At 40.6% G+C, this 25,458-nt stretch overlaps 1 protein-coding gene across 23 annotated transcripts in view; it reads left to right on the forward strand.

Moving 5' to 3' along the window:
* Positions 1 to 25,458, forward strand: part of ANK2 (ankyrin 2) — a 263,109-nt gene that overhangs the window by 187,920 nt on the left and 49,731 nt on the right. For 8 of the 23 annotated variants that reach the window (XM_059843641.1, XM_059843654.1, XM_059843651.1 and 5 more), the window contains 5 exons: positions 800 to 898; positions 5,814 to 5,886; positions 12,526 to 12,670; positions 16,599 to 16,701; positions 17,308 to 17,411. In XM_059843641.1, coding sequence (XP_059699624.1) covers positions 800 to 898; positions 5,814 to 5,886; positions 12,526 to 12,670; positions 16,599 to 16,701; positions 17,308 to 17,411 — 524 coding nt within the window. Of the gene's footprint in view, positions 1 to 799; positions 899 to 5,813; positions 5,887 to 7,270; positions 7,352 to 12,525; positions 12,671 to 16,598; positions 16,702 to 17,307; positions 17,412 to 20,808; positions 20,851 to 21,743; positions 21,780 to 25,458 lie in introns of all 23 variants that reach the window. The other 15 variants (XM_059843639.1, XM_059843655.1, XM_059843635.1 and 12 more) reach the window with 6 other exon arrangements.

Genomic DNA, 25,458 nt, shown 5'->3' on the forward strand with positions numbered 1-25,458 from the left:
CAGAGCATGGAACAATTCTGTGTAGAACCCTTTACAAAGAACCGTGGAACACATCCCTTCCTCCCCTCCCCAAGCTCAGTGACATGGGGACTGTGGACTGCCAGTGTTCCAGGAGATGAAATGGGGATAAAAAGACCTAAACTCTTGTTAAATTATTTTAGTGTCCTTTTGATGAATGAGCTGTATCTATATGGAATGAATAGTCAAACTGCAAATAAATGTATTTAAATGGAACTATTTTCTTCACCTTCAAGCCTTTTGTGGCTTGTATTTGTTAAATCATTAGCTTTTGTGAACTTTTAATGGAAGTACATTTTTGTTGTGTGAAGGAATAGGAGTATATGTGAACATCACAGCCGTAATTTTGTACTCCCCAGATAAGCAATTGTACCTGGTCAAGGTGTAACAGCTTCAACTGGGAGTGAAACTGTAAAAAGTGAAAATACTTTTTACTTTCTGGAAGAGTATTTCTGCAATATAAATAACCCCCCCAAACTTATGCAGGCAAGCCAGGCTGCATAGTGAAATGTGAGCCCTGAAGGGTTAAAGCATACAGCGCTGTAGTATTTGGAATGGCTGGCAGATGTAAGTGTGTTGTGTTACCATGGCAATTGGGGCTATAGTCTTAAAGAAGTTACAAAGACAGAGTCAGATGTAACGGTAAAAAGCCGTGATTTTCCTAGGCTGTGCCTTGTTTTGGATGGAAATGCTGGCTCATGCAGCGTGGAGAGTGATCTCATTGGCTCACATCACAATCCTCCCTCTCTCTCAGCGCTCTCCCCCTCTCTGTTCCCTTCAGAATGGTAACACAGCCTTAGCCATCGCCAGGCGCCTGGGATACATCTCTGTGGTCGATACGCTGAAGGTTGTCACAGAGGAGATCACCACCACCACAACTGTGAGTTGCACATGCATTCAGATGTGGCTCTTCTTTACTCAGAGTGTTGTCTTTCTGCTGTTCCCTCAGGCTCTCCGTGCATCTCTTTTCTGTTTTGTTTTGGGAGTTTTAGCTCCCCCCCTCCCCTTCCCTTCCCTTTCCATTGCATTTTTGCTGCAGTGCTTTGAGTGTATCTTATAGGCATGTGGAAAGTGTCTGCAAGGCAACAGCTCCCCTGAGCTAGGGAACCAAATCTGTGTGCACACCGATGGAAAATAACAATTCAGAGTGAAACTTGTTTCTAGACCTGGATCTGAGCTGCAAACCCAAACTTTCCTGAAGTTTGTGCACTGTTGTTTAGATCCTGCCATTTCTCTGTTTGTGTTTTCACCTCTCCTTTTCCATCTGGCCTTACATCTCCACACTTTTGACACTTCCTGAGGCTCAGTCCTTGCAGCATCTCTACATTTGGACCACACCAGCCATGGCCTGGAGCCAAGCCTAATGATGCTCACTGGATGGCTGTGAATCACATCCATCATCTTCTTACTCAAGTCACTTCCAGTTCAAACAGATCCTGTTTTCCAAAATGCATAGGAATCTTTCCTTATGGGCTCAGTCCTCTCAGTGCTCCACACTCTTGGACTCTGTGTTTTGACATCAGGGCTCATGAGTGGTGTGTGCTGAACATCAGCAAGGTGGTACTGCAGCTTAAGCCAGGAAAAGCTGATCCATTTGGACATCTTGAGAGGAGAAGGTTTTCCCTTCTTACACTTTTACCTCCCATCTACAAATACCATATCAGGTAGGAAGGGAGAACATTAGAAATAGTGCATAATTTAAGAAATTAGATTTTATTTAAGTCTTGGTTACTGCATTTATCTTGAAACACTGCTGTAAGGTGATGCTTTTTCATTTTATTTGGTTTAGGTTTTTTTTTTTTTAATGCAAGATTAGCAGTCTAGAAACCCCATCAGCTCTAGATGACATTTAGGAGCTCAGAGCTGTAAAAATCTGTGGATTACTAAAAAGATGCCGCTGCTCAGTCGTGGAGAGGGTTAGAATAGGAGAAGTCCAAAGTCACTTGTAAAGAAATGGAAATATAATTTTGATTTTGTTGCATGCTGACAGCAAATCCCACTTGATATGAACCAAGGAAGATGCAATAAAGATAACGTGGCATAAGGTTACAAATGGAATGAGTCATAATTTATTAATGACCTGCAAAGATCAGGCTGAGTCAGGTTTGGAGGAGGAATTCCGGCGTAATTCCAGAAGTCTCTTAATAAAGCCTGTGTGTCTCTGTTGTTATTACTTCATGTTCTTGTTTAATCATACAGCACATCACACATGTACGTGCATAAACACCTATGTATCTAATCAGAAGTTTAGGAAAATAAAATCTAGGGAAATTATTTTGAGAAACTTTAGTTCTTATATTTTTAAGCTTCAGAGGACACCTTTGTCAAATATTCCATGCTGTGTCCTAGCACAGGTTTTTAATTTTTTGTTTGATAAAAGCAGTAACTTCCTTTCTCATTTCCACTGTGTTTGACTGTGCAGCCTTGGACCTTGTCTCATGTAATTGTTAGGTCTTGGAAATCATAGGAATTGCACTACAAAAAGACACATGTGCGCTATTAACTTTGGATAAAGATTTCTTTAAACATTGAGGATTAATGGTATTTTCCACCAGATCCCTGATGCCTGGGGTTTAGGTCTGAATCAAGTACTGAAACTTACTTGCAGGGTTGACCTTTAGTGCTCACACAGAGGAGAAACATGAAATCTTGATCTGTGTCTGCGTACTTGGAAAGTCAGGTGGGAGCCCTCGATAACTCACATTCTCCAGCTATGAATACATCTGACCCCTGTACCTTAGGGGGATGTGTGCAATGGTGGTGTTTGGGGTGGGGGGGATGTTGATTAAACATAATGTACAACACGTCCTGCAAAGCAGGGCTAATAGCAGGTGCTCCCTGCAGTCAGGTTCCCCAGATGGTGAGGCTGGTGTTGCCAGACCTGAGGGCAGCGCTGAGCCTGAGAGAAGGTGCTGTCACCATAGCTACCTCATTCTGTGAGGCTGGGCTGAGCCTGCAGGAGGATGTTGCACAGCCCCATGCGTGATTGATATGCAAGTCACTGCCACTTGAGATGAGGAAAAGATCTCCAGTGCCAAAGCCTTTCTTTGCTCTAACTTGGAACAAATCTTCTTCCTCTTATTTGCCTTAGTGCTGTTATTAGTTGGAGCCATGGGAATATATAGCAATAGGGAGAATAAAGTGCATGTTTTTTACTGAAAGACTAGAGGGCTATAGGAAATGAGAATAAACTGGATTTTCAGAGGTTTGCTGTGCAATGAAGTTTGGGACCATTTATACAAACAAGCACAGCCTTCCTGGGGACAGATGAATATATAAGGAGCTTTCAGGTTGTTTGCAGTATGCTGCTGTAAGTCATTGCTGAAAGCATATATGGGTTTACATACCTGAATTGTATATTGGAATTATTCTATGCCACCCACTGAAAATCTGGCCTTACAATGAAAGGCTCAAATGCAGAAGCCTTAAGTAAACTCCATCCTGGAATTCTTGCTAAACATAGAGAGTTTGAGAAATAGACACTGAGCAATTTTCCATGTGGGCCATTCATGGGGCTAGATATGGATTTTAAATTTTGAGAGCATTTGATGTGCATATCAATTAAAACAATTCTCTTCTCACACTAGAAGTTCCTTTAAAAACATTAATTCCCAACAGAAGTTGTTGGGATTAGAATTAATGATTCTTGCAGAGTTCAGTGTTCCAAAATTGGCAGTGAAGATTTTTTTGTTCTGTAATGTGCATGCACACTCTTTTGAATCTTTTTTCCAAATTTTGTTTCAAGTGTTAAATTATGAAGTAATTTTTTTCTTACTGATGGGAAAGCCAGGAAGCCAATAAAGTATCCTTTCTTCCCTGTAAATAGATAATAATATCTGCAAGCCTTAGAGACCAGATTTTTATATGGAGGCCTGTAAAAACCTCAGTAACAGATAGATGTAGTGGTCCAGAAACCTTGGTTACCTGGGAGATAAAAAGGTACCTGCAGCTCGTGCTTTGACTTAGCTGATTGTTCAACTCACTTGTTAACTCTGGTGTTGAAGAGACAAAGTCAGTGCCACCTGGATGACAGCACCTCCCCATCTGTCATCGCTGGCCTTGTCACCCCACTGCTGCCTGACATTTCTATCCCAGGAAAGCCATGGGAATACAGGGAAAAAGTCAGTCCTGGTGGTGGAGCCATTCGGTGAATATAAACTAATTTGCAGACCTGAACATGTGTTCTGCTGCAAGAGGAATAATGAGTTGTTTTTACTCATGGGGAAGAGTGAATTTAGGAGCCTAATTAGGATTGCCAGTTGAGGCAAAGGGCATTGTTCTTTCCCTGTACCTCAGGAGGGTAAACTGGAACTGCTGTCAGAGTTAAATAGATTTCAGAAACATAAAGCAGACTTGTAAAACTAATTTCTAAAGTAATTACACAGTTGGTAACTTAGTTATTTGTTAAAGTGCAGTATTTTACAATAAGCAAGAAAGCTTTTTCAATTTGTTAGAAACAGAGAAGTACATAACAGGATCAAGAAATAACTAGCAAGTTTTGTGCAACAAAAGCTGCTATTGACTTCACTGCTTGATATCAGCGGGCATTTTCCCAAAAGAATATTGCATAAGGGACTCGGGGTTTGGCTGATTTCGTGATTGCTCCCATGGAACGGTTGGCTCCTTTGCATGCGGTGCTCATGTATGCCCGATAGGCGGTGTCTGCAGCAGGGAGGCAGCGCTGCCTTGCCTCAGAGGGGTTTCTCAGGGAGACTCGTGGCCTCCTGGCCCTGCTCTCCGTGCCAGAGGGGCACCTGTGCTCCCACACTTCCCTAAGGGCCGTGTGCCAGCTGCTCTCTGCAGCTCCCCTGCTCGCTGGGAGGAGCCAGGGAAATGGGTACTTGTTGGTCGTGACCAAGGCATTTCTGAGCACTGCTCCTTTTGAAGCCCTTGGCATTTTGTCCCCTGTATCCTAGCACACTGAAGAGTTCCCTCCAGACAACTTTTTCACATCTTGCACTTCCTACAGTTTCTCTTGTTATGTTCTTCATCTCCTTCTTCAATGTGAATCTGGATGCTAAAAAGATGTCTCCATTCTTAATTCAGCACCCCTGGGGAGCTTCTATTTCCTCCCAGAAGTCATTTATAAAGCTAATATTATGTAGTAAAAACCCCAACAAACTCCCAGTCTTTTCCCGCTCTTATGTCAAACCAGAATCCTCCCACTATTCATCAGTCCATACTTGTTTGATTCACAATATTTTGAGCTTTTAGGTGCACGAGATGTTTCAGAATCTTCAAACAACTTTTTTTTCCCCTCTGATGTGTACGTGCTTAGGGGGAATATACATGATTTAGGAAAAGGATATAATTAATATGCACTGTAGTCACCTTTTTCTGAGAGGGGGGAGAAATGTTTCAAGTGATCTGGGTAAATCCTTTGCATCTTTTTTTAGCTGAGGAATTTCACATCATTCATAACTTCATTTCCAAATGTTTTACAATTTAATAATTTCCATATGCCCCATACAACTTTCTCAAGCTCTTCTGTAGACATTACCTAATTCATTTAAAAATCATCTTGGAAACATTGAGCTGAATTGTTCTACATGCACCATTTATAAATAAATCTTATTTCTCTGACCAGCTCATTATCTTATGTTTTTGTACTTTTCTGCCAGAAGAAATGTTACCTTATGCAGCACTGAGAATAGGAGCTTCTGGAATAAAGATGAAAAAGCAAGTTAGGAGAAGGGGAAACATGTGATGAAGTGCCTCAGCATGTCCCACTGCTGTCTGTTGAAAATGCCCTGCTGTAATCTTTGCTCCTCTGACTGATGATTGTGTCTTTGCAGACTGTAACAGAGAAGCACAAGCTAAATGTACCCGAGACAATGACTGAGGTCCTGGATGTGTCAGATGAAGAAGGTGAGTGATTTGGTCAATTCCTCTTCCATATCACCTATGTAACCTGTTATATAGGCTCAAGAAGCTGCTTGAATACTCTCACATCTTCTTTTTGCTGTGCTTGTAATGAAGTTCTTTTTTAAAATGATGTAATCATCATGGTATTTTTATAAAGATGCCAAAATTTGAAACAAAGTAAAATCTTGGACCCCCTACATCTTTTCCAGAAGAAGCTTATCTGAACTAAATTGGCAAATGAGCCTATTTCCCAACTCCAGGCTTTACAATTTCACTGTAAAGTTAAAACTGTCCCAAAGTTGGCTTTGTCCCTCCCATAAAGAGGAGTCCGAGCAGTAAATGTTTTGGATCTGTGCCACTTGTATCAGATACAAATATCCAGGAGTTTTGCCTAATTGGAAACATTTGTGGAAGAAGATGCATGAGGTGGAAGGTGAGGAGAGCATTCCCTGGAGGGAGCTTTTGGCACAGGGCAGCTCGAGGATAGGCATGCTGTGATACAAAGTAACAACATGGCCATAAATTCAGCCCTTGGCTTTCAGAGGCCTTTGCACATACAGGTAGGAGATGTGTCCCACTGCTTAGCCACATCCCAAGGGAATCTCTCTGACCTTCTGGGAGGAGTGATAAGGTATCACATTTCCATACAGCTCAGAATTGCAGAAATGGACTAAACCCACCCTTTTCTAAGGGTTTGCAAGCGACTTCTTAGAAATTTTAGTCACAGCAGTGTTAATAGGTATAAATGCAGTTGGAAGGATTTTCTATGTTCCTTTTTACACTTAGCAGTGTCAATATTACAATATCCTATGTGTGCCATTTTCTGGTGGTTATTATTTCACACAAATCATTTGTAGAGTGAGTAGTTTCCAGAAAGTCCTGGGAATTTGGAAACTCAGCTTACAGGGTTGGTATTTTTCTTTTACAAAGAAAGCAGATGCACTTGTGGTTCTAAATGGTGCACGAATTTAATGGCATTCATTAATTATAAGTGCTTGTATTGCTTTTAGAAATGGGATTTATGCTGATAAATGAGTTACACTCTTGAGAAAACATGACGCTTAGGCTCCAGATGCAACTTTTTGTTTTAAAATGCAAAAACAAACAAGTGTGATTGAAAATCAATTATTTTCTGCTGCATCATGACCAGTGAAATTATTTTGCTACTTTGTCTCTGATGAAGAAGCATTCAACTGCTTGTGTAATTATTATATTGAATCACCTTTAAAGAACTTATTGCCTTATGTTCACCTTATTTAGCTTTCTCCCAGTCTTTTGATCTACCATTGAATCATCTTTAAATCCACAAAGCCTAGTATGTCTTCCTGCTTCTTCTGGATTAATCCAGGGTGTTCCTTTTTCTCAAACCAATTTGTGTGTTGTACAGCCTTTAAACACTCTGATGAGGAGCCCTTCAGTGATGGGGAAGCATATAGTGGCACAGGTGCTGTTAGCAGGAGTTCATGGAGTAAGACATACAGACGTTCTCTTTTTGTTTGACTCAGACTGTTATTTTTTTGTGTAGTAACAACACATGTTTGCAGAATTTGGGTATCTAACACTGCTTCTTTCTGTTACTTTTGAAGTGTGGTTGAGTGTGTGTTTCATGAAGGTGGGAGGAAGAAGGGAAGCCAGAAAATCTCAGATTTATTACCTATATCTTGAGTGTGTTGGCAGAACTTGGAGAGGCTGTCCTGCATGACTAATGCTCTCCTGTGCTTTGAATTAACATTCACTGCAAGAACTCCTCGTGTGGATGGTGCTTGTCACAGTAACTTGAAAGAGCTGGGGACGGGAAGGCTGCAGAACTTGTTTAATAGAGAGGATGAACCATTTAGGGTTGGGGTAGCTTCATAAGAGGCTACCAGTAAGGTTTCTGTGATACTGTGCTCTTTGAAGAGACACAATATGTTCTGAAATAAATCGATGTGCTGCTGCAAGCCTGCCAGCTGTATTTATATAATTATCAAGTTGAACACAAGAGTACTTGAGCAAAGTATTTCAGGTCCCATTGTGTAGCATGTTCATCACTTATGATAAGTACTTTGCATTTTGCTTGGAAGATGGTTCTGTTGTATAATTGTGCGCTGTCAGGTTGTTAAAACAGTATTTGTATTCTTAAAATGAAGTTAACATACAGTCTGAGCAGTAAAACATAAAAGACAATTATCTATCAGATAGCTCAGCTCGGTGTGGGAGGTTCTGCTCTGGGTAGCCTATTTTAAAATATCTTGAATGGACCGAGAATCCCACTAAGTCATCTTCAATATTCTTGCAACATTTTTGATGTTTACCTACTGAATTTTTATTAAGAATCTTTTACTTCTTATGTTACCTGCAAAACCAGATCTTCCTTTTGAATAGAATCCCATTCTATTTTTTATTTAAAATGGCATTGAATCCCTGCCCATGGGGGTTGCACTACAGACGCCCATAGGCAGAGTTTTTAAGTGACATGGTTTGTGCAACCTGTCCCCCTGCCAGCAGAAATGCTCAGTGTGGATAAAGTTGCACTAAGAACTCTGTAGGTTTTTATCATTGTATCAGCCTTGGCTGTATTGCTGCTTAGTTCACTTGCTTTAAACCTGTCACCACAAAAGAAGCATTTTGCACCTGAGAGATCCTTAGAGCAGTAAAGGGAAATTATTGCAAAGCATCTTGTGAAATGTATTTTAATCATGTCTACAGAATTAGTGAAGCGAAGCACAAGCAAATGTTTTATTAGGGCTGAGTGTGTGTAAGCACAGAAGAAAATATAGAGAAGGCAGGAGCCTGGTTTCTTTCTTATTTCCCCATGTATTAATATGCATCTCTGTATCCATTTCATGCCTCATTTTTGTGCCAGAAGAGCTGCACAAACCAACAATGATTTGTCTTTGAGACTCTCATGGGAGATAGTGCAGCAAGTGTAGTGCTATAAAGAGAGAATACAACCAGTAAAACAGGATATTCAAGAGCTCTCACTTGTTTCTTTTTGAGCCTCCTCATTGCCAATTAATTTTCAAAAGTTAGAGTTTCACTGTCTGCTTGAGACAAAGTTCTGGCTGCTGTAGAAGTTGTCAAGCTCCAACCATGCTAGCCCACATCCTCCATTCTGGCAGCACAAACGTTTCGCCATGTGGTGACCCAGCCCAGAGAACTGATCTGTCTGAAAATGAATCTCTTTGTCCTGATAAGTTATTCTCCAGCCAGACAACTTTAGCAGGCAGAAGAGAATGGAAAGGCTGAAGTAGAGGGTGAAACACAGCTGTCAGGAGAAGCATGGCCTGACATGGCAACCAGAATAGTTGACTCACACTAAAATCCTAATTAGTGCTGACACTGCAGTTGCTGAGAAGGGACAGACAAAGGTTGTCCTGTGCAAAGAGTTCATGGACAAGGTGTCGTATCTGTGAACTACTGCATTGTAGTGACCTTGGATTCCAGGAAGCAGTTCACAGCTGATTCTATATCTGGCTGAATCAGATTTCTGGTAAGAAAGAAAAAGCCCCACAGTGCTTAAATACAACAACAAATTTCCTGAGTGCCCCCACACGCGGCTTTGGAGTAGCTAATACTGCTGTGTATGTGTGAGAAATGAGCAGCTAAGTCTAGGCAGAATCCACTGCTGTTTTACATGCACATAATTCCTCTGAAGAAGCACCTGAATTAGTGGGAAAATTTAATTTCCTTCCTTAAACCTGGAAGTTAAAGTTGCAGCCAGGAATTTTTGTTGATAGATTTAGGTTGCTGCTGCTGCACGTTAAATCGCAGTAAATTTAGAATAGCACGGCTGAGTTAATTCACCCTCTAAATAAAGCACTTTGTATCCAGTAGTATAAAATGTAGCCACAGGATGCTGATTTACACAAGTCAAGCCTTGGTGGCTTAGGGATGTCGGTTAGTTTGTTATTTTATTGTTTCTTACCTAGATCCAACATAGCAACTTCCTAAATACCACAGTAACCACCTGTCAAGTGCTGGAATTCTTGCAATGGGTTTCTATACAAGAAAACAAAATCAAGGTGTCTCTCCTCCCCAGAGGTCCTTGAGAGTAGAAGTGCACTTTTTCTTTTGAGATTTGCTTCACCTTCTGCCATTCTGAGTGCTGCCCTGAGCTCCCAATAGCTGACATGATGATAAGTCTTAAGTCATGTATCAATATCTGAAACCCCGCTTTCCTGGCTGGCTGAAAAGAAACAAAGTTAAAGCATTAGCCAAACTGTAATCCAGGGAAGATTCTAGTGTGGGCCACTAAATAGAGGATTGACTCAGGGAATTGAAAGTGTCCAAACAAAGTGTCAGAGAAATTCTGTAGTTATGGAATAAATATTCCATAAAAATTGTTATTGCCGTACTTGTCTTTTCTCCATCTGCAGCGCTTCTGTGGTGAGCTTTAGACTCATCTGCATGCTGCAGAGAAAACAATAATTTTGGCAAACTCGTATAACTGTATCTGGCTTTAAAAACATCTATTAAAAGCCATATCTGGCAGTTTGACACAGCCCCCGTTCCTTTAGTGTTTTATTTTAAAGCTTTCTCTGTATTTTCGCTGTATTTTGTGAGAAAAATTTCCAGAGCAATTCTCATGCAGCAGTTTTGTTTTGCAATTTTGCAAATTCATAGATGGCCTCTGCAAACCGTGGAGCATGCAAACCATCCATGTCAAAGGTTATATTTGTCACAAAGTGGTTGGTAAGTGGTGGAAATGTTCCTGGCACTAATTTGATGGGGAATGAGATGGCAGACGGATTGTTTCTGGCATGATGAAAAAGGGGCAGCTCCTGTATTGCCACAAAGCAACCATCTGGTGAGATCTGCTGTGTCAGGAAGCCCTTGGCCAGCTGAATGTGCAGTCATTTAGAGTTAAACACCTATTTTTTCTCTCCATATGCTAGGAGGCACTGCATTGGGGCATTCATCTCAGGACAGGAAGATGGGAGGGCACAGGCCACGGGGGGAGTTGCCTCAGTCCCTGCCTGCTCTTCTGAGATGTCTGTGCCTGGTCTGGTTACTGTTTGCAGATGTCCCATCACATCAAACACTGTGACTTAGCCCTGCTATTGACATCTCTCAGATGAGAGGCCAAAGCTGAAATCAGAGTAGACTTGGGATTTTTTTTTTTTTTTTTTTTTTTTTTTTTTTTTTTTTTTTTTTTTTTTGTTGAGGTTGTGGGTGTGATGAAAGTGGTCAAGATTTTGCCTTTGTTTCTATTATAAATGGAATGTCTGGCATGATTATCATTATCTAGTTTATTTGAAATATCACTTGAAATTCCCTTTACTGTTTGATTAACAGCATTGCCTTAATATCTTCCAAGTTTTCACTAAGCCCTGTGCTTTTTAATATGACATTCCCAGGAAACAGGAGGCATCGTCTGTCAGAAGACAGGAAACATGAAGTGATTAAATGCATTTTATTGTTTTCTGTGAAACTGTGCCCAGTTTCTCCCTCTTAATGTGGGCAGATGGAATTTTCAAGAGTTTTTGTTGTTATACTGAAAAGATTCAAGACTCATTTTTACTTATAATATTTGTGTGTGCATAAAAATCTTAAACCCCCCAAAGTTTACTGAGTTTTAGATGACAAATAACAAATTTTTTATTTCTTAGCTGAAATGTCATCTAGAAAAAATATCTTGATTTGCTTTGTGAAAATAGGTATCAAGATGAGCTTCAGTTTGCCCACACAGCCTAGCAAATGAGAAGCCCCAAGCTCTTGGTGGCCTGGGGTCATGTTGTGTGGCTCTGTGGGTCACACCAAGCCTCTGGCAGGCTCACACTGCAGTGATTTACCAGAGGGAAAATGACTGAAATATCCAGGCAGAAACTGTGGAGAGGAAGTGTCTTGCAAGTGGGAATGAAAAGAAACATCTACACGTTGCTTGGCAATGGATTCTGTTTTGTTAGTCTGCTGGGGAAAAGCAAACTGTGACTTCATATAGACAGAATTTCCTGGGGAAAATAATGCTGGACCTAAAAAAAAAGGATTAAATTTCAGTATTCAGAGTATATGGATAAAGGTTACTGTGTCAGATAACAAATGATCCTTTAGGCTGGGATTCATTACAAATTATGATCGTTCCCATCTATGCAAGTGAGCTTATTTCCAGTTTCTGGATGTTGCCATGTTCTAGAAACATGACTTTTGGTGCTGATTACAGAAAGAACTTGGAATATGGGTGACAGAGTCTTGTATGATGTGGAGTTTGGATAGTAGAGAGTTTAGGTTAACCTTGGCAACTATAAGGCACAAGGCTGTTTTTGTCTGAATACATGTAGATTACCATCAAATAAGTAATGTTATTTAACCATAAACTGTCAGACTGGGATGCAGCATAGCTGTGTCCAGCAAGCTGAAATGGATTAAAGAACCGAAAGACCATGCTTTAGAGCATAGCGAAGAAGTGTACTCCTTGCCAGTGTGTGCAACAGCAAAAAATGTATGAAATCTAATTGATTAATCACCTTGATTTTAAATTTATTTTTCAAAACATCTTGCTTGATGTGTCAGTTTGATTAAACACATTAATTGCTTGTGGTTTGCAGTGTTTCCTGAGTGGAAAATGCCTTCCTGTTTGTTGTGCCATCCAGCTGTTAGATTCTGAGGTGCCAATGCAGTCAAACTTGTGTGTGTGCTTATCCCTCGTGGGTTGATTTGCAGGCGATGACACAATGACAGGAGATGGAGGGGAGTACCTTAGGCCAGAAGATCTCCGGGAGCTGGGAGATGACTCTTTGCCAAGCAGCCAGTTCTTAGATGGAATGAACTACCTGAGGTACAGCTTGGAAGGAGGACGCTCAGACAGGTATTTGCCTGGATATGGAACTTTTCTCATGCTACTTCTGCACTTGTTTTCTTGTAAGGGTGTGAAATCCCTCTGCGGGGTCTCTGCTTGGAGTGTGCTGCTCAGCATTTGTCCACTTGGCAGGAGGAAGGGGTGGTCACCCTCCTCTCCTGCTGCCACAAGTCAGGGGCTGGGTGGACAGGGGCTTTGAGCATCAGGTGAGCTGGCTCAAGGTATCAGGAGAGGAGCAATGGACTCTGTCATTCTGCACTGGACTGGCAGCGGGTGTTTTGTCTGCAGGCACCTCCACTCTTTCTGGTTCCTGATGGCTGAATTAGCAGGAAACACAATACTTGTCCTTCTACTGACACAACTCTAATAATAATATAGAAACATTAGTTTCTTCAGTCCAGATAACATACTGATTTGCTTATATCTAAAAAGTTGAACTTAAGCCTAGATCTCTTTGTGGGATAAAAATGCATGAGGCTTTGATTTAATTGTCTTTTTTTTTTTTTTGAGTGTCGTTATATTCTACAAAATGTATGGAGTTCCCTTCCCAGAAGGAAAGACTTCATTATTGAGCAGAAGTGTAGGCTCAAGCTGGCAGAAGAACCCCCATAGTTCTAGTTCAGAATAGCCACCCAGGCATTCCTGGGTGAAATCAGCAGTGTCTCCCAACTCACTGCTTTTAGAACTGGGGTACACTAAAGGGAAGAAAAGAAAAAAAGTTGAAACCTTGGCAACAGAGTTTTAAAGCTGCCTCATTTTCCAGTCTTGGTCGTTATCCTGGCAGCATTTCTGAAGCTCAGTGGAATCAGTAGGATCCGTTCTGTTTACTTGAGTAGGCTGGGAATTGCTTCTGGAACAAAAGATGTCAGGAAACAGTTTGGTTTGCCTCACAGCATGTGTAAATCCCATCATTCAGGTCCTGCAAGCCTGGAGTCTCTGTTGGTTTTTAGACAGTGAGTCCACTGAAAACAAAGTGACTGTGTGGCTTTTTAACTCTCAGAGGAAGTCTATGAACTAGATCAGAATGCCTAAAATGAAAACCTTTCATTCTCTCAATGGCAGCAAAGTTTGGGAGTTGTTTAGGTTTTAAGATGTTGTGTAGAAATGATTGTGCTGTCAAGTGTTAACCCAGTTTAAGTTGGGCTCCCGTTTAGAATATTTTAGCTTTTTAAATCTTGTCAGTGGATTTCAGTAGGTTTTCACTGACATGTCATTGATATGGTCTCGTTTGTATTGTATGAAAATTATTTCAAGTCCTGTGTCAAGCAAAATTATACTAAATGCGGCAAAAATCTAAAGGGAGAAATAATGAAAGAAAGATATCTTTCTAACTCCATGGTCTCATTTTCTGTCACCTTCAGGTTACTGATTTTAGGAATTTTCACAGAGACTGCCTCAGTTGTTTTACATTTCCTTTGAATGTGATTTTCATTGCATTAATAACAACTTTGGCTTTTCAGAAAATTCAGTAAAGCAAGATAGTATTAGCACTCTAGACTCATGTGATCTTACACATTAAACAGTTTTATTTACAAACATGTATTTTTCATTTGTAACCATCTTCCCTATTTATTTTATTTCTCTCTCCCCTTCATTTTTCTTTTCCATATGCTTTCATTAGCATCATGCCCAGGTAGGTATTACATAGCATGATCACCTGTTGTCTCTATCTCCTCCTATGGCACCCGTCTCTGTTCATCCACTTTGGAGGCCTGCTCTATGCAGAAAGTTGAGTTGGAGAACCAAAGGAACCATGCTGCTGTTGAGAAACATTTTTGAGGTCCATTTTTAGTGTTCAGTGACCCCAGGGTTTTTTCTCAGCTTCTGGAAGAACATATGTAAATATACACTGACATCTAAACAAGGGAGATGCTCAACCAGACTGGAGCTCGTTGGGTCTCTGTCTAGGTTGGGAAGTGAGTGTGCACTGCAAGTCTCTCAGGGAAGCAGAGTAGAAACTTGGCATGGGGATGCTAGTCCTACCTTCTGGGTGCCACCAGGGCCCTATTTGGGGCTTAGAGGTGGGTGATGTGTGCCTGTGCACACAGGCAAGACACACTCTTAGTTTCAGGAGCCTTGCAGCATTCCACAGTTCTGTCTCTGGGCCTGAGTGTTATTGGTCCCACAACCCTATTATGCTATAATATATAATTATACTGTAACTACCTGCAGACCTCAGTCATGGATGTGCCTATCCTGTCTGCAGATAAAGCCCAGCTCCCTTTTGTTTGTATTAGAGCTTTGGTACAGGCACTACACAGTGGATAGCACTGGGCTGCTGGTGGTGGTGGTTGTAGCACTGAGGGTAGACAGGATCCACTGTAGGGATAACCAGCCAAATGCAGTTCAGGCTTCCCTTCATTTGGTATCTATCCAGGACTTGGTGTTAGCTGAATAGCAGAACCTACAACTTGGATGGTGACTCTCTCACGAGCATTGCATGGCTCAGCAGAGTGGTTCTGGAAGTGTCAAACATGGAAATGAACACAGGATAATGATGGCAAATGGGGTCTGCTGCTGAGGCTCGTTCCTCCATCAAAGAAAAAGTGTTAAATTTTGGTTTGCTTTTTTCTCAAGGCTTTCTGAAGGCTATCTTTGCTTCCAGTTTTGTACAATCCACCTGGGATGCTGAACAGGCCATTGGTATAAGCAAATGATCAACAGTGCTGATTGTTTTTCGATGTCATTCATTTCTAATACAAATAAGATAACCATTTGCTTCTATAAATGGATCAAAAATTACTGAGTGCATGTAACTATTGTTAAAAAAAGCTGTGGTCTGAACCAGATGATATGCACTTAAAGCATTTGAAACTCATGTCTGTAATGAACCCGTGACTTTTATTGCTAACTGCTGAAAATGAATTATCCCTTAAAACTCAGTGTATCTGGATAAATGGCCTATTGTTCTGATCCAGCGTGTTAGTCATTATGAGCACTACTCAGGGATGTGTAAGCCAGGAACGCAAAACCGCTTCCTTCACTTAGGGGTGCCATATTCCTCAAGGTCTGCATCAACATCACAGAGTACACGCACAACATCTGAAGGTGGATCATCTGGTTTTAAAAATCACTGTTGTCACAGCGCAGCTAGTGAACATAACAAGGACAAAACTTGTGCTATTTGGTAGCAGAAACCCCATTTACCTCAATACGTCCTTCTGTGCTGTCGTATTTGTCTATTTTTTTTTTTTGTTTTTTTGCTTTTTGCTGGTGGATACTGCGGCTACATTCTGAGCCAGTGCTTGGAAGCAGCTTATTTACTGCCTTGCACCTCTCATTGCTACAGCAACCAGTTCTCTGCAGAGCTGTGTGTACTTACAGCGAGATCAGTGCTCACACTGGGGCTGTCTCCCTGCAGATGCTGTTGGCATTCAGAGGAAGGTTCTGTTTTACACAGGAGCTTGTGGCTGGCCACACTTCGCCTTGCTGTGTGTACCTTCCAGGGGACAACGTCAGGCTTACTCATTTACGGCTTAAGGGGAGAGAGCAGGTCCCAACAAAGCTTCAGAAAGAGGCATTCCAGCTTTTCTTCAGGATGGTAGCATACTGGTTTTCCATAGCTGTTTGCTTGTGTGATGCAGCAGAGAAGTTCTCCAAAGAGCCTTAACAGAAATGAATGCTCTTTGTTATGAGGAAACCATCATGCCACAAAGCCAAATCTAAAGTATTTGTGAGTATATCTAGATTAATCTCTAGGTTCTGCATTTGGAAGCAAATAGATCTGTGCAAAGGCTTTGTGGCCCGTGGTCAGGTGGCACAACAGAGGTGTGCATAGCTGTGTTTCCCCTGACTGTGCTCTGCTGCCCCTGGAAGCTGCATGGTGTTGCTAATAGCACGCTTTTCTCATTCTCCCACTCGATCTGTCATGACACCTTTGCAACAAACATCCTGTGTGCTGCTGATGCATTGCTCTGGCACCCTACCAACCTCCCAGCCTGCGGTCCTTCAGTTCCGACAGGTCCCACACGCTGAGCCACGCCTCCTACCTGCGCGACAGCGCCATGATCGACGACACCGTGCTCATCCCCAGCCAGCAGGTGAGCAAACCTCTCCGAGCCCCTTCTTGGCTCCAGACATCAGGGAACAGGGAAAGGCTGCTCTGCAAAGTGTTCTGATGAGACTGGGGGGTGTAGGCTGCTTGGTTCGGTTGAGTACCAACCTCTCTGTTTCTAGGTATATTTAATGGCATACTGTACTGTGCAGTATTGAAGTCTATTCCAAAATAAATGGATAAGCTGTGTGACTGTAGCACAGGGACTGTGTTCTTATCTTTCTCCATTTTAACTGATATTTGAATGTTGCTAATAGACGTTGTGCTACACATTCAGGGGATGTATCGAACTTGTAGCCATTGTCCTAAAAGATACTGTCTTGAAACATGCCTGTAGTTAAAAAAGAAGAGATTTAGGAAATGCCTTCTTAGTGAAATCACAGCATTCTTTCACTGAGACCACTAACATAGGATTACTTTAGGGAAATACCAAGTGTTACAATAAGGGTTTCTAGTATCTTAATACTATTAGTACTCCTTTGTTTTAAAAGAAAATGTTTAAATGCCTTAGGCACTACTATGCAAAGTATGGGGTTTTTTTGTTCAATGATGGATTTTATTGTAGTAAAATGGGGTTATTTTTCTTCCCAAGGTAACAACTCTGGCCAAAGAAGCTGAAAAGAATTCATATCGCTTAAGCTTGGGCCCTGAAATCTTGGACAATGTAGCTCTTTCTTCCAGCCCTATTCATTCAGGGTGAGTGCATCAATTAACATTACACTACAAAATGAGAAACAGAGTACCTGCAGTGACACAAGCTTCAACTAATGCTTAACTAGGAGCTGTATTTTAATTCATTGCCTCCTGGAGCTGCCAATAAATTGTTGTGATCTTTTAAGCTCTGACAACCAAGCAAGCCTGAGTACCAAGACTATTCACTGAAATCACTGCAAGTCAGTGGGCCCTCAGTTAAGTTCAAGGGGAATGAATGTGATAAATGACACATACACACAGGCATTTGTGTGCATTTTATGGAGACATAAGTACAATGCCTTTTAGAGTTAATAATAATTGACACCAAGTGCTTAATCACTCCAGATGGTCAGCACTTTCCGTGCTGATGGAGTAGTTGAGGTGAGCACCAGCTCCAGTGTTTGCCTTCTAAATTACATGAGTAGACAAGCAACCTAAACATCAAGTGCTTTGCACATATTTGAGCACTGTCTTCATGTACAACTGACTCTTTGGAAGCATTTGCATTTAGGCAAACTCACTGTCATGGCATAAGGCAGGTTAAAATGCAGGCCCAGCCAAGATCATATTTACAAACCTTATCCTGGCTGGCATTAAAATCTGTGACTGCATTTGTTTTAAATGCTCTTCCTTACTGTGTCTTAAGTAATTTCAGTCTTCACACTGAATTCTACATCTGTGTCCTGCCATCAGATTGGATGGGGAATGTGCAGATGAATCCAGAAGAAACTGGAGTAATAAAAAAGCATTTAATCTCTGTGAGCTGTGTACACAGCACAAGGGGAAAGATTATTTTTGTCAATCTCTAATGAGTTTCCTACTGTCTTACAGTCTGTATTTTTAAAAAATAGCACTGGAGTCCCATTTGGAATGACAGGCAGTCCTGATCCAGAGGAGGGACAATATTGCCAGATTGACTCATGTGACATAAATGAGAATATGTTTTGTTAGCTGATTGTAGGATAGTTGATTGTGACCAGCACTGTTTGGATTTGCTTCCCATGAGCTCCAAAACTAACAAATGAAATGAAAATACTGAATATGTAAAGTGTGTGTCTGTTTATATATATTCTGGTATGAAAGCTTTAAAATTGCTTTGGTACTTTATGCTAACCCTAGAGAACTTACAGGTTTTTCCAAAGGATGCATTAATTTGCCCTTTCTGAAAGGTAGGTCTTTGCTGTTTGCTGAGGATGAACTATATACTTTCTAGAGGAGTGGCACTTATTTCTTGGATGTGCAGTTTTTTTGTTGTTTTCTTTTAAAAAGTATGAGTGATATTCCCATCTTTTGAGATGACCAGGTTGCTAGTGGTAGGATAAAATAGCTGATTTTAATAGGAACACTTTCTGCAGCCTTGTATCAAATAGTGAATTTTAAGACAAATTATGTTTTTCTTTCTATCTAGACACACTAAACTGACACTAAATATTGTAATAAAGAAAGCTTTAATAACAATTCCTCAGCCTTTGAAAAAGAATGTACAACACTTCATTTTTATCTTGCTTAGATTGGTCTGAGTCATAAACTGTTGGGGTGCATCTGTTTTCTTAGAAAAGTACATTGACTACTGGAGTTTTGCTTCTAAGAACCTACTTTAAAAGCGAAAAGTTGCAGAAGTTCATGATTGCTGCACTCACTCTGCTGGAACAACAAATGTATTTGTGATTCATAGCCCTGTTGTCAGCCACACTCCTCTCCACATGCAGACACACACTGTTAGTGGCTCCTTATGAATCAGCAGCAGGGCTGACATTTAGGGCATGCAGTGAAGTAGTAGTTACCTATCACGAAAGGAAACTCATAGAATTTTGAATGAAATCGTAGATAAACACTGTCAATGGTCCTGTGCAAGGGTGTGGCCTTGCTTTTGCCCAAGATACTGAAAATGTGTTGAATTCAGATGGTCTTTTTGAGAAAAAACACAACAGCACAGTATTGGACTGTAATTTATTTGTCATAGATGTAGTAAGTTTGTGTTCTGTACAATCTGAGGAGAGAAATGACACATTGCTGCCTGCACCACTCCAGTGGTGAACCCCAAATTGCTGTAGGGTTCTTACTGATCTCCCATTGTAGGGAAGTGTTCCTGTGGATTGCAGTGCAACACTCCCAGGCAAAGGGATAAATTCACAGGGGACTGTTCTCTCAATGTGGAACTTCACAGGCACATATTTTAGCCTTTGCATAACTAACTGAATCTTCTTCCATGTCTGAAATTTCAGAAGGGAAAAGGTTTTAACCATCTATTTAAATTTTAAATATAACTGTTCCTTCAATATGTTGATAATTCCATCAGGACGGAAGAAGAAATTCTTTGGTCAGAGTTTTTTGCAACCACTTTGAAACCTCAAAAATATTTCTCTCCTAAGAGATAATGCTCTTGTGGGGCTCAAAATCTCAACATAAAGGTCTCCAGGTCATTTTATGCAGCTGACAGTTTCCACATAGTTTCCTACTTCGACTGAAGGAAAAAAAAAGAATGCCTGCACTTTAACTCCCTTTCAAGCAAATCAGATTTTCTTCTTCTCATAAAACTACTTGATCTTACATGTTGAGCAAAGTTAAAGATCTCTGAGTATACCAAAAAGTTTGGGTGCTGAACATCCAATAAGATAGAATTGTATGGCTTTACTGCTGAAGTTAGGGGATATCATTTATAATTTCCTGCTGTAATGTGAGAGACAGAACTAGTGCTAACATAAATGCAAATGTGTTTCACAGTTTTAGTCTCATACTACACAATATCCTATCATGTATTCTTATTAAGCTCAAAGGCAAAAAAAAAAAAAATTACTGAACTGAAAGATTTGCAGCATTTAGACATTGCGTGGCAATACCATATTTTTATCTCCCAAAAGAATATGCATGAATGGTGAAGATAAGGGTGACTGTAAGGTTTTTAAAGTATCAATGGTGTGCAAAACGATGTTGTTTTCTTAGCTGTGTTCTGGTGATAAAGTGGAATTATTTGTATAGATTATATTTCTAAGAATTTTCCTGACAGCTGTGTAGAGTCACAGTAGATAAGAGAGCAAATCTGATGTGTTGTCAGGATCATGGCACTGTGAGGAAGGAGCTTTGGGTCCACGCTTTGATATGAACTTGGAATTGTGTTCTAGAGCAGATAGGCAGCAGCTCTGCAGGCTTTCCAACTCTGACTCACAGTAAAGCTCCTGTTTGATGAAAAATCCTGATGTCTTTTATATAATTTGCTGAAGAAGTCCCTGTTTGACTAATGGATGATCAGAATGTGTCATTACTTATAACTTGAAATAAATTACACAGTTGGGATACTATTAGTGACTTTGTCTTGCTGGAAGTCATTGTTTCCATCTATGAAAAGATGAGGGATTGGGCAGCTCGTACTGTGACAAATAATGTGAATTATCATTCTTAGCTGCATGTCTGCAAAAAAGGAGGCTGGATCCTTGCTAACAAGGTAAACAAAATATATTTCAAGTGTTGTATTTTGAATCCATAATATATTTTTCCCAATGTGAGATTAATTTCCTGGAAATTGTTATGGAAACAGGACCTGGCAGCGACCAGCTGATAGTCATTTCTTAAATCTGAAAGTCTAAGGGATTTCAAATTATGCTGCAGCTTTATGGCCTTTGTTCAGAAAGTTACAATGAGGAAAAAGAGTGAGAGTGTTTCATTAATAGCAAAGCATGTTAATGGGAGAAAATGACAATGGAAATCCATAAAATAAAAAGGGAAGTTGGAAAACTAATTGTCCATGTGACACTTAAGTGATTACTGAGGGCCTCAACAGGTCAAAATGAGAGTTTGAAATTTGTCATTTTGTGGAACAAAAGGAGGACAAGAAACATGTTGAAATGGGAGGAAGTGGAGGACAATGTATTGATAGAGGATTTTAAGAAAAGAAAAACATGATTTATTGTGCTGTCAGGAACACTGGCTGGAATTACCTTGGGTCCCTTAGCCTTTGCTATCCCACAGTCCACATTTTAGATGGGGATGCCTAAACCAAGCAGCATTTCCCCTTATCTGCTTCTGAGAGTTTTACTCAAAATCCAGCTGTGCATTTGAGGTGTCTGGCTTGCAGTGTGAGAAAGTCCACAGAGAAAGCAGATCCCTCCAGTTTCACTGCTGTACAGGTAGTGGCCACTTGGAACTGAGGCTGTTTACTTAGGCTTATTTTCCATACTCACTTCAACCTTCTCACCTGTGAGGAATATGCATATATATGTATATGTTCATGTGTTTGCTTTAGAAATCTGTTTCATTTTTCCAATATTTCATTTAACTCATTCTTTTTTTCCTCCCTTTCTGTTCCTTTTTGATGTTAAACCATCTATTCTATTGCAGATGCTCTTCTCCATGTCTTGATCTTGACAACAGCAGGTGAACTTCTGCATAATTTCTTTCTTTATTACATTGCACTTCTCACCCACCCTATTTATCCTCCCCTCTTACCTCACTTCAGGATGCTTTAGTGTTTTGATAGTGCCCATTAGCCAAGAGAAAAAAATAAATCTAACCAGCATTGATAGTTACATGTGGCACGACTTCTCTTTTACACTAAGTGTCCACTTTCTCCCATCTGCTTTGGCATCTGTAACAAAACAACTCTGGAACTGTTAATAAGCCCACTGCAAAAAGTCTTAACAAAGCTCCTTATACCATCCTAGCTTGTTTTAGCCATTGATGTATTTAACCATAGCTTTTCTTTGTGGCTGGCATGGTTTAATATTCATATTTAAAGCAATAGTCCCTCCCCAGATAATTAAACACAAACTGTAATTATTAAATTATTATATTATATTGGTAGGTGGGCCTTTTATCTCACTTGTCTGTTTAAAGAATACTGCAGAGCCACTCTCTAAGCCACATTTGCCAAAATGTACCACTCTATTTGAACTAGTAGAATAACAGCTCACCTTAGTATATCTTATTTTTCATGCCACACATATTTTTTTCTGTGATGGTTGGTCAGTGCTTGAACCACTGGTGCATTACATTCTGCACAGACCACCTGGAGCTGAACCGTCCCAAAGGAGATTATGTTCCCTTGGCAAAAGAAGTGTTAATTGGCACAGTGCCCGTTTACTTGCTTCAGCCTAACCCTAGAAAGGTGAAAATTGCCTTAAATATTAAGCTCTGTAAGATTGTAAAGTGGCTAGTCAAACCCCCAGAGTACAGACCCATCTTTTTAAGTCATGTCACTGAATTTCTCAGCAGCTGACGAATGCAGTGAAGAGAATGATGTCAGAAGTTAATATTGTAGAGGTTTCCTATGTTAGGATCATGTTTTTTGTCCTCCTGGAATGTGAATTTTGCCTTGTTTCTGGATGGCATAGTTACAGCCTGCTGGAAAGCACTCTGAGGTAGTTGAATGACCTTGCTGTTGACTTCAGGGGGAGCTGGATCAAGGCCTTTTTTCTGAGTTTCAGCCTCTCTCCGGTTTCCTTCTCCCGCTGAACACTTTCCGATGGCTGAAGCACCCCGATGTTTGTTTCTGCTTCTTCACACTGCGACTAACACTGAATGCTGCTATCTCCTTGTTTCCCAGTTTCTTTTATAAATTGTCATAATGTGTGCTGAGAAGTTTTTGACTGTGTCTACACCGGGTGTGCTCTGGTTGGAGCTTGTTCCCCGCTATCTGCCGAGCGCATGTGTGCCTGCCCAGCTGCTTGGGAAGAGAACCATGCCCGAGCCCAGCGTATGGGAGTGGTGGTGGAGACTTTGTCCAGTTTGGTTCTGTGTGTTCCAAGAACTGTTGCCTGTCCTAGAAAGCCCCCTCAGCTGCTGGGTTTGCATGGCTCTCCTGGTGACTCTGCAGAATGAGTGCCCCCACGCTTGCAGTCGCGGCCACCTGAAACTCTGCCGAGCTCTTGACGCAACAGGGACTCCTCACAAAGCACACAAGTGCCTTCCTTCACCCCCTCCAGCACTGACACATCCAGTTTCCAGTGTCTTTGTTCATCCTGCTGTTATCTTTCACATGAGGATAGATACAGAATGAACCCAAGTTAATTCTATTTTAATAAAATCAGCACAGGGAATAACTCAGGCTCAGATCTAAAATACAAATATTTCATGGAAATACACCTCAACTTTTTGCCCCTTCTATCCAATGCATATATTTTGTCTGTGTTTTGATCAAGTAGAAACCCCGAGACCTCCTTGCTCTTCCTTCTGTAGAAGGTGTGGAAACAGCCTGAAGGATTTAGGGGCCTTCTGTGTGTGTACTCAACCACAAGGCCACGACAGCCAGTATTAGTCGATACATCTTTCATATGGCAAGCATGTAGTTCTTAATTGCTCTAAAATTGAAGAGGATGACATGGCCTCTAATTTATGACTAAGGTTGGTGCTTGAGCTGACTGCTGTGTGTTTAACCGAAGTGTCTATAGACTCCCCTGCAGTCTATAACTGATTCTGATAAGAGAATTGCTTTTGTACTTTATTTTTTCTTTAGAAAAATAATTTTGATTTTCCCTTCATTCTCTTTAAAAGAGAGAAGGCGATGATTTCCCCAAACCTGATTTGTTTCCCCAATCTGGCTTTTACATTGTACTACCACTTTGTCAAAGCTCAGGAAATCTCAGTATTGATCCAATTTTCAAGACTGCCAGGGTCACATGTTTGCGTCATGCTTCATTTCTAACATAACCTTTAAAACTGAAACTTACTCAAAGGCTGTCTTAGTACTGAGAAAGATGCAGCTTTAACCTGCAATCTGCTTTGACTTTGAGTCATCACTTAATTGAATTTTAAGTTAAAGTTCATTTAATCCCTTTTATTAACTGGGTTTTTCTTTCTTTTTTCCCCTCTCTTGAACTCTTCTCTGCCATCTGTGTTTCTCTTTAATGATCCCTCTCCCCTTTGCTCTCTGTACATTGGTGGCTGATAGTGCTGTAGTAGTGCTCCATGCAGCTGGAACAGGAAGTAAGGTCCAAGTTTGCTGCTTACCTTTGGGGAGGATATGGAATGTTAGGGTTATTCGTGTGCTAGTGTTATGCACTAGTTCCTTTTTGACCATGGGAATGGAGTATGATCAGGTATCACTTCTCAGAGTGATGGCTTCATCTGCCACTTAGCCCTGCTAGTGCTTTTTTGTTGAGTGCAATCTCTTCCTCTCTCAGTCACGTCACTTAACAACACTTGGAAACAGAGGTGGAAGAGGAAAAACACTATCTCTGTGCGTGGGCAACAAACTAATTATTTGAATTGTACATTTACGCTATATTAATCACACAAATTTTTCCCTTTCATAAATGCACATTTCAGAAAGCATGTTTTATGTCATGCAGTAGTTTTGTATGAATTATTTGTATATTGATAGACATACTCCTTCAAAAGGGAAAAGCTCTTCTAGTCCTGGAACAGCAATGGTCCCATCCAGATGCCCTATTATGTAGCAAATAGGCAGAATAAAAGGCTGCTGTGATTCAGAAAAGGTTTTCTTATGAATTATTTGCTTCACTCTCTTGCATAGCCAAAATTATGTGAAATCTGCTGATTAAAAAAAAAAAAAAAAGAAAAAAATTTGGTTAAATAGTGGATGAAAAAAATAAATGTAGTAAAAAGGTGGGAAAGAAGCAGAGTGGTATAGTGGAAAAGGATGTATTTTTACACTCTGTGTTTGCAAACCCTGTGTTGGAGCTCTGTCCTTCCAGGATTTTATGGTACAGACCTAAAGCTCAGAAATGTTCCCCTTCAGTTTCTTTCCTTTGCACTGATATTCATGCTAGTTCTCCAAAATGTCTTTTCCAGCAATTCCACAGTATTCTATAGCTGGGTTTGGGAACTGGCTCCTCCATAGTTAATGTGATAATTGGCACTCATCTTTCTGTGCTGTTTGAATAACAACCTTAGATCTTCCTTATGATAGAAACAGCTGTTTTTACAGATAATAATAATAATAATAATATCCTACTGGTTTTATCCTAGCACTGTTTCTTTGTTACCTTTTTGTCCACCTCCCAGTGAGACTGACCTCTGCCTGTTTTTCCACTCCTTGGAGCCCTGGTTGTTCCAGTGAGAGAGGGCTGAAGTGAGATGGACTTTGTGATAGATT

This window comes from Haemorhous mexicanus, chromosome 4 (genome assembly GCF_027477595.1).
Source record: "Haemorhous mexicanus isolate bHaeMex1 chromosome 4, bHaeMex1.pri, whole genome shotgun sequence".
Lineage (NCBI taxonomy): Eukaryota > Metazoa > Chordata > Aves > Passeriformes > Fringillidae > Haemorhous > Haemorhous mexicanus.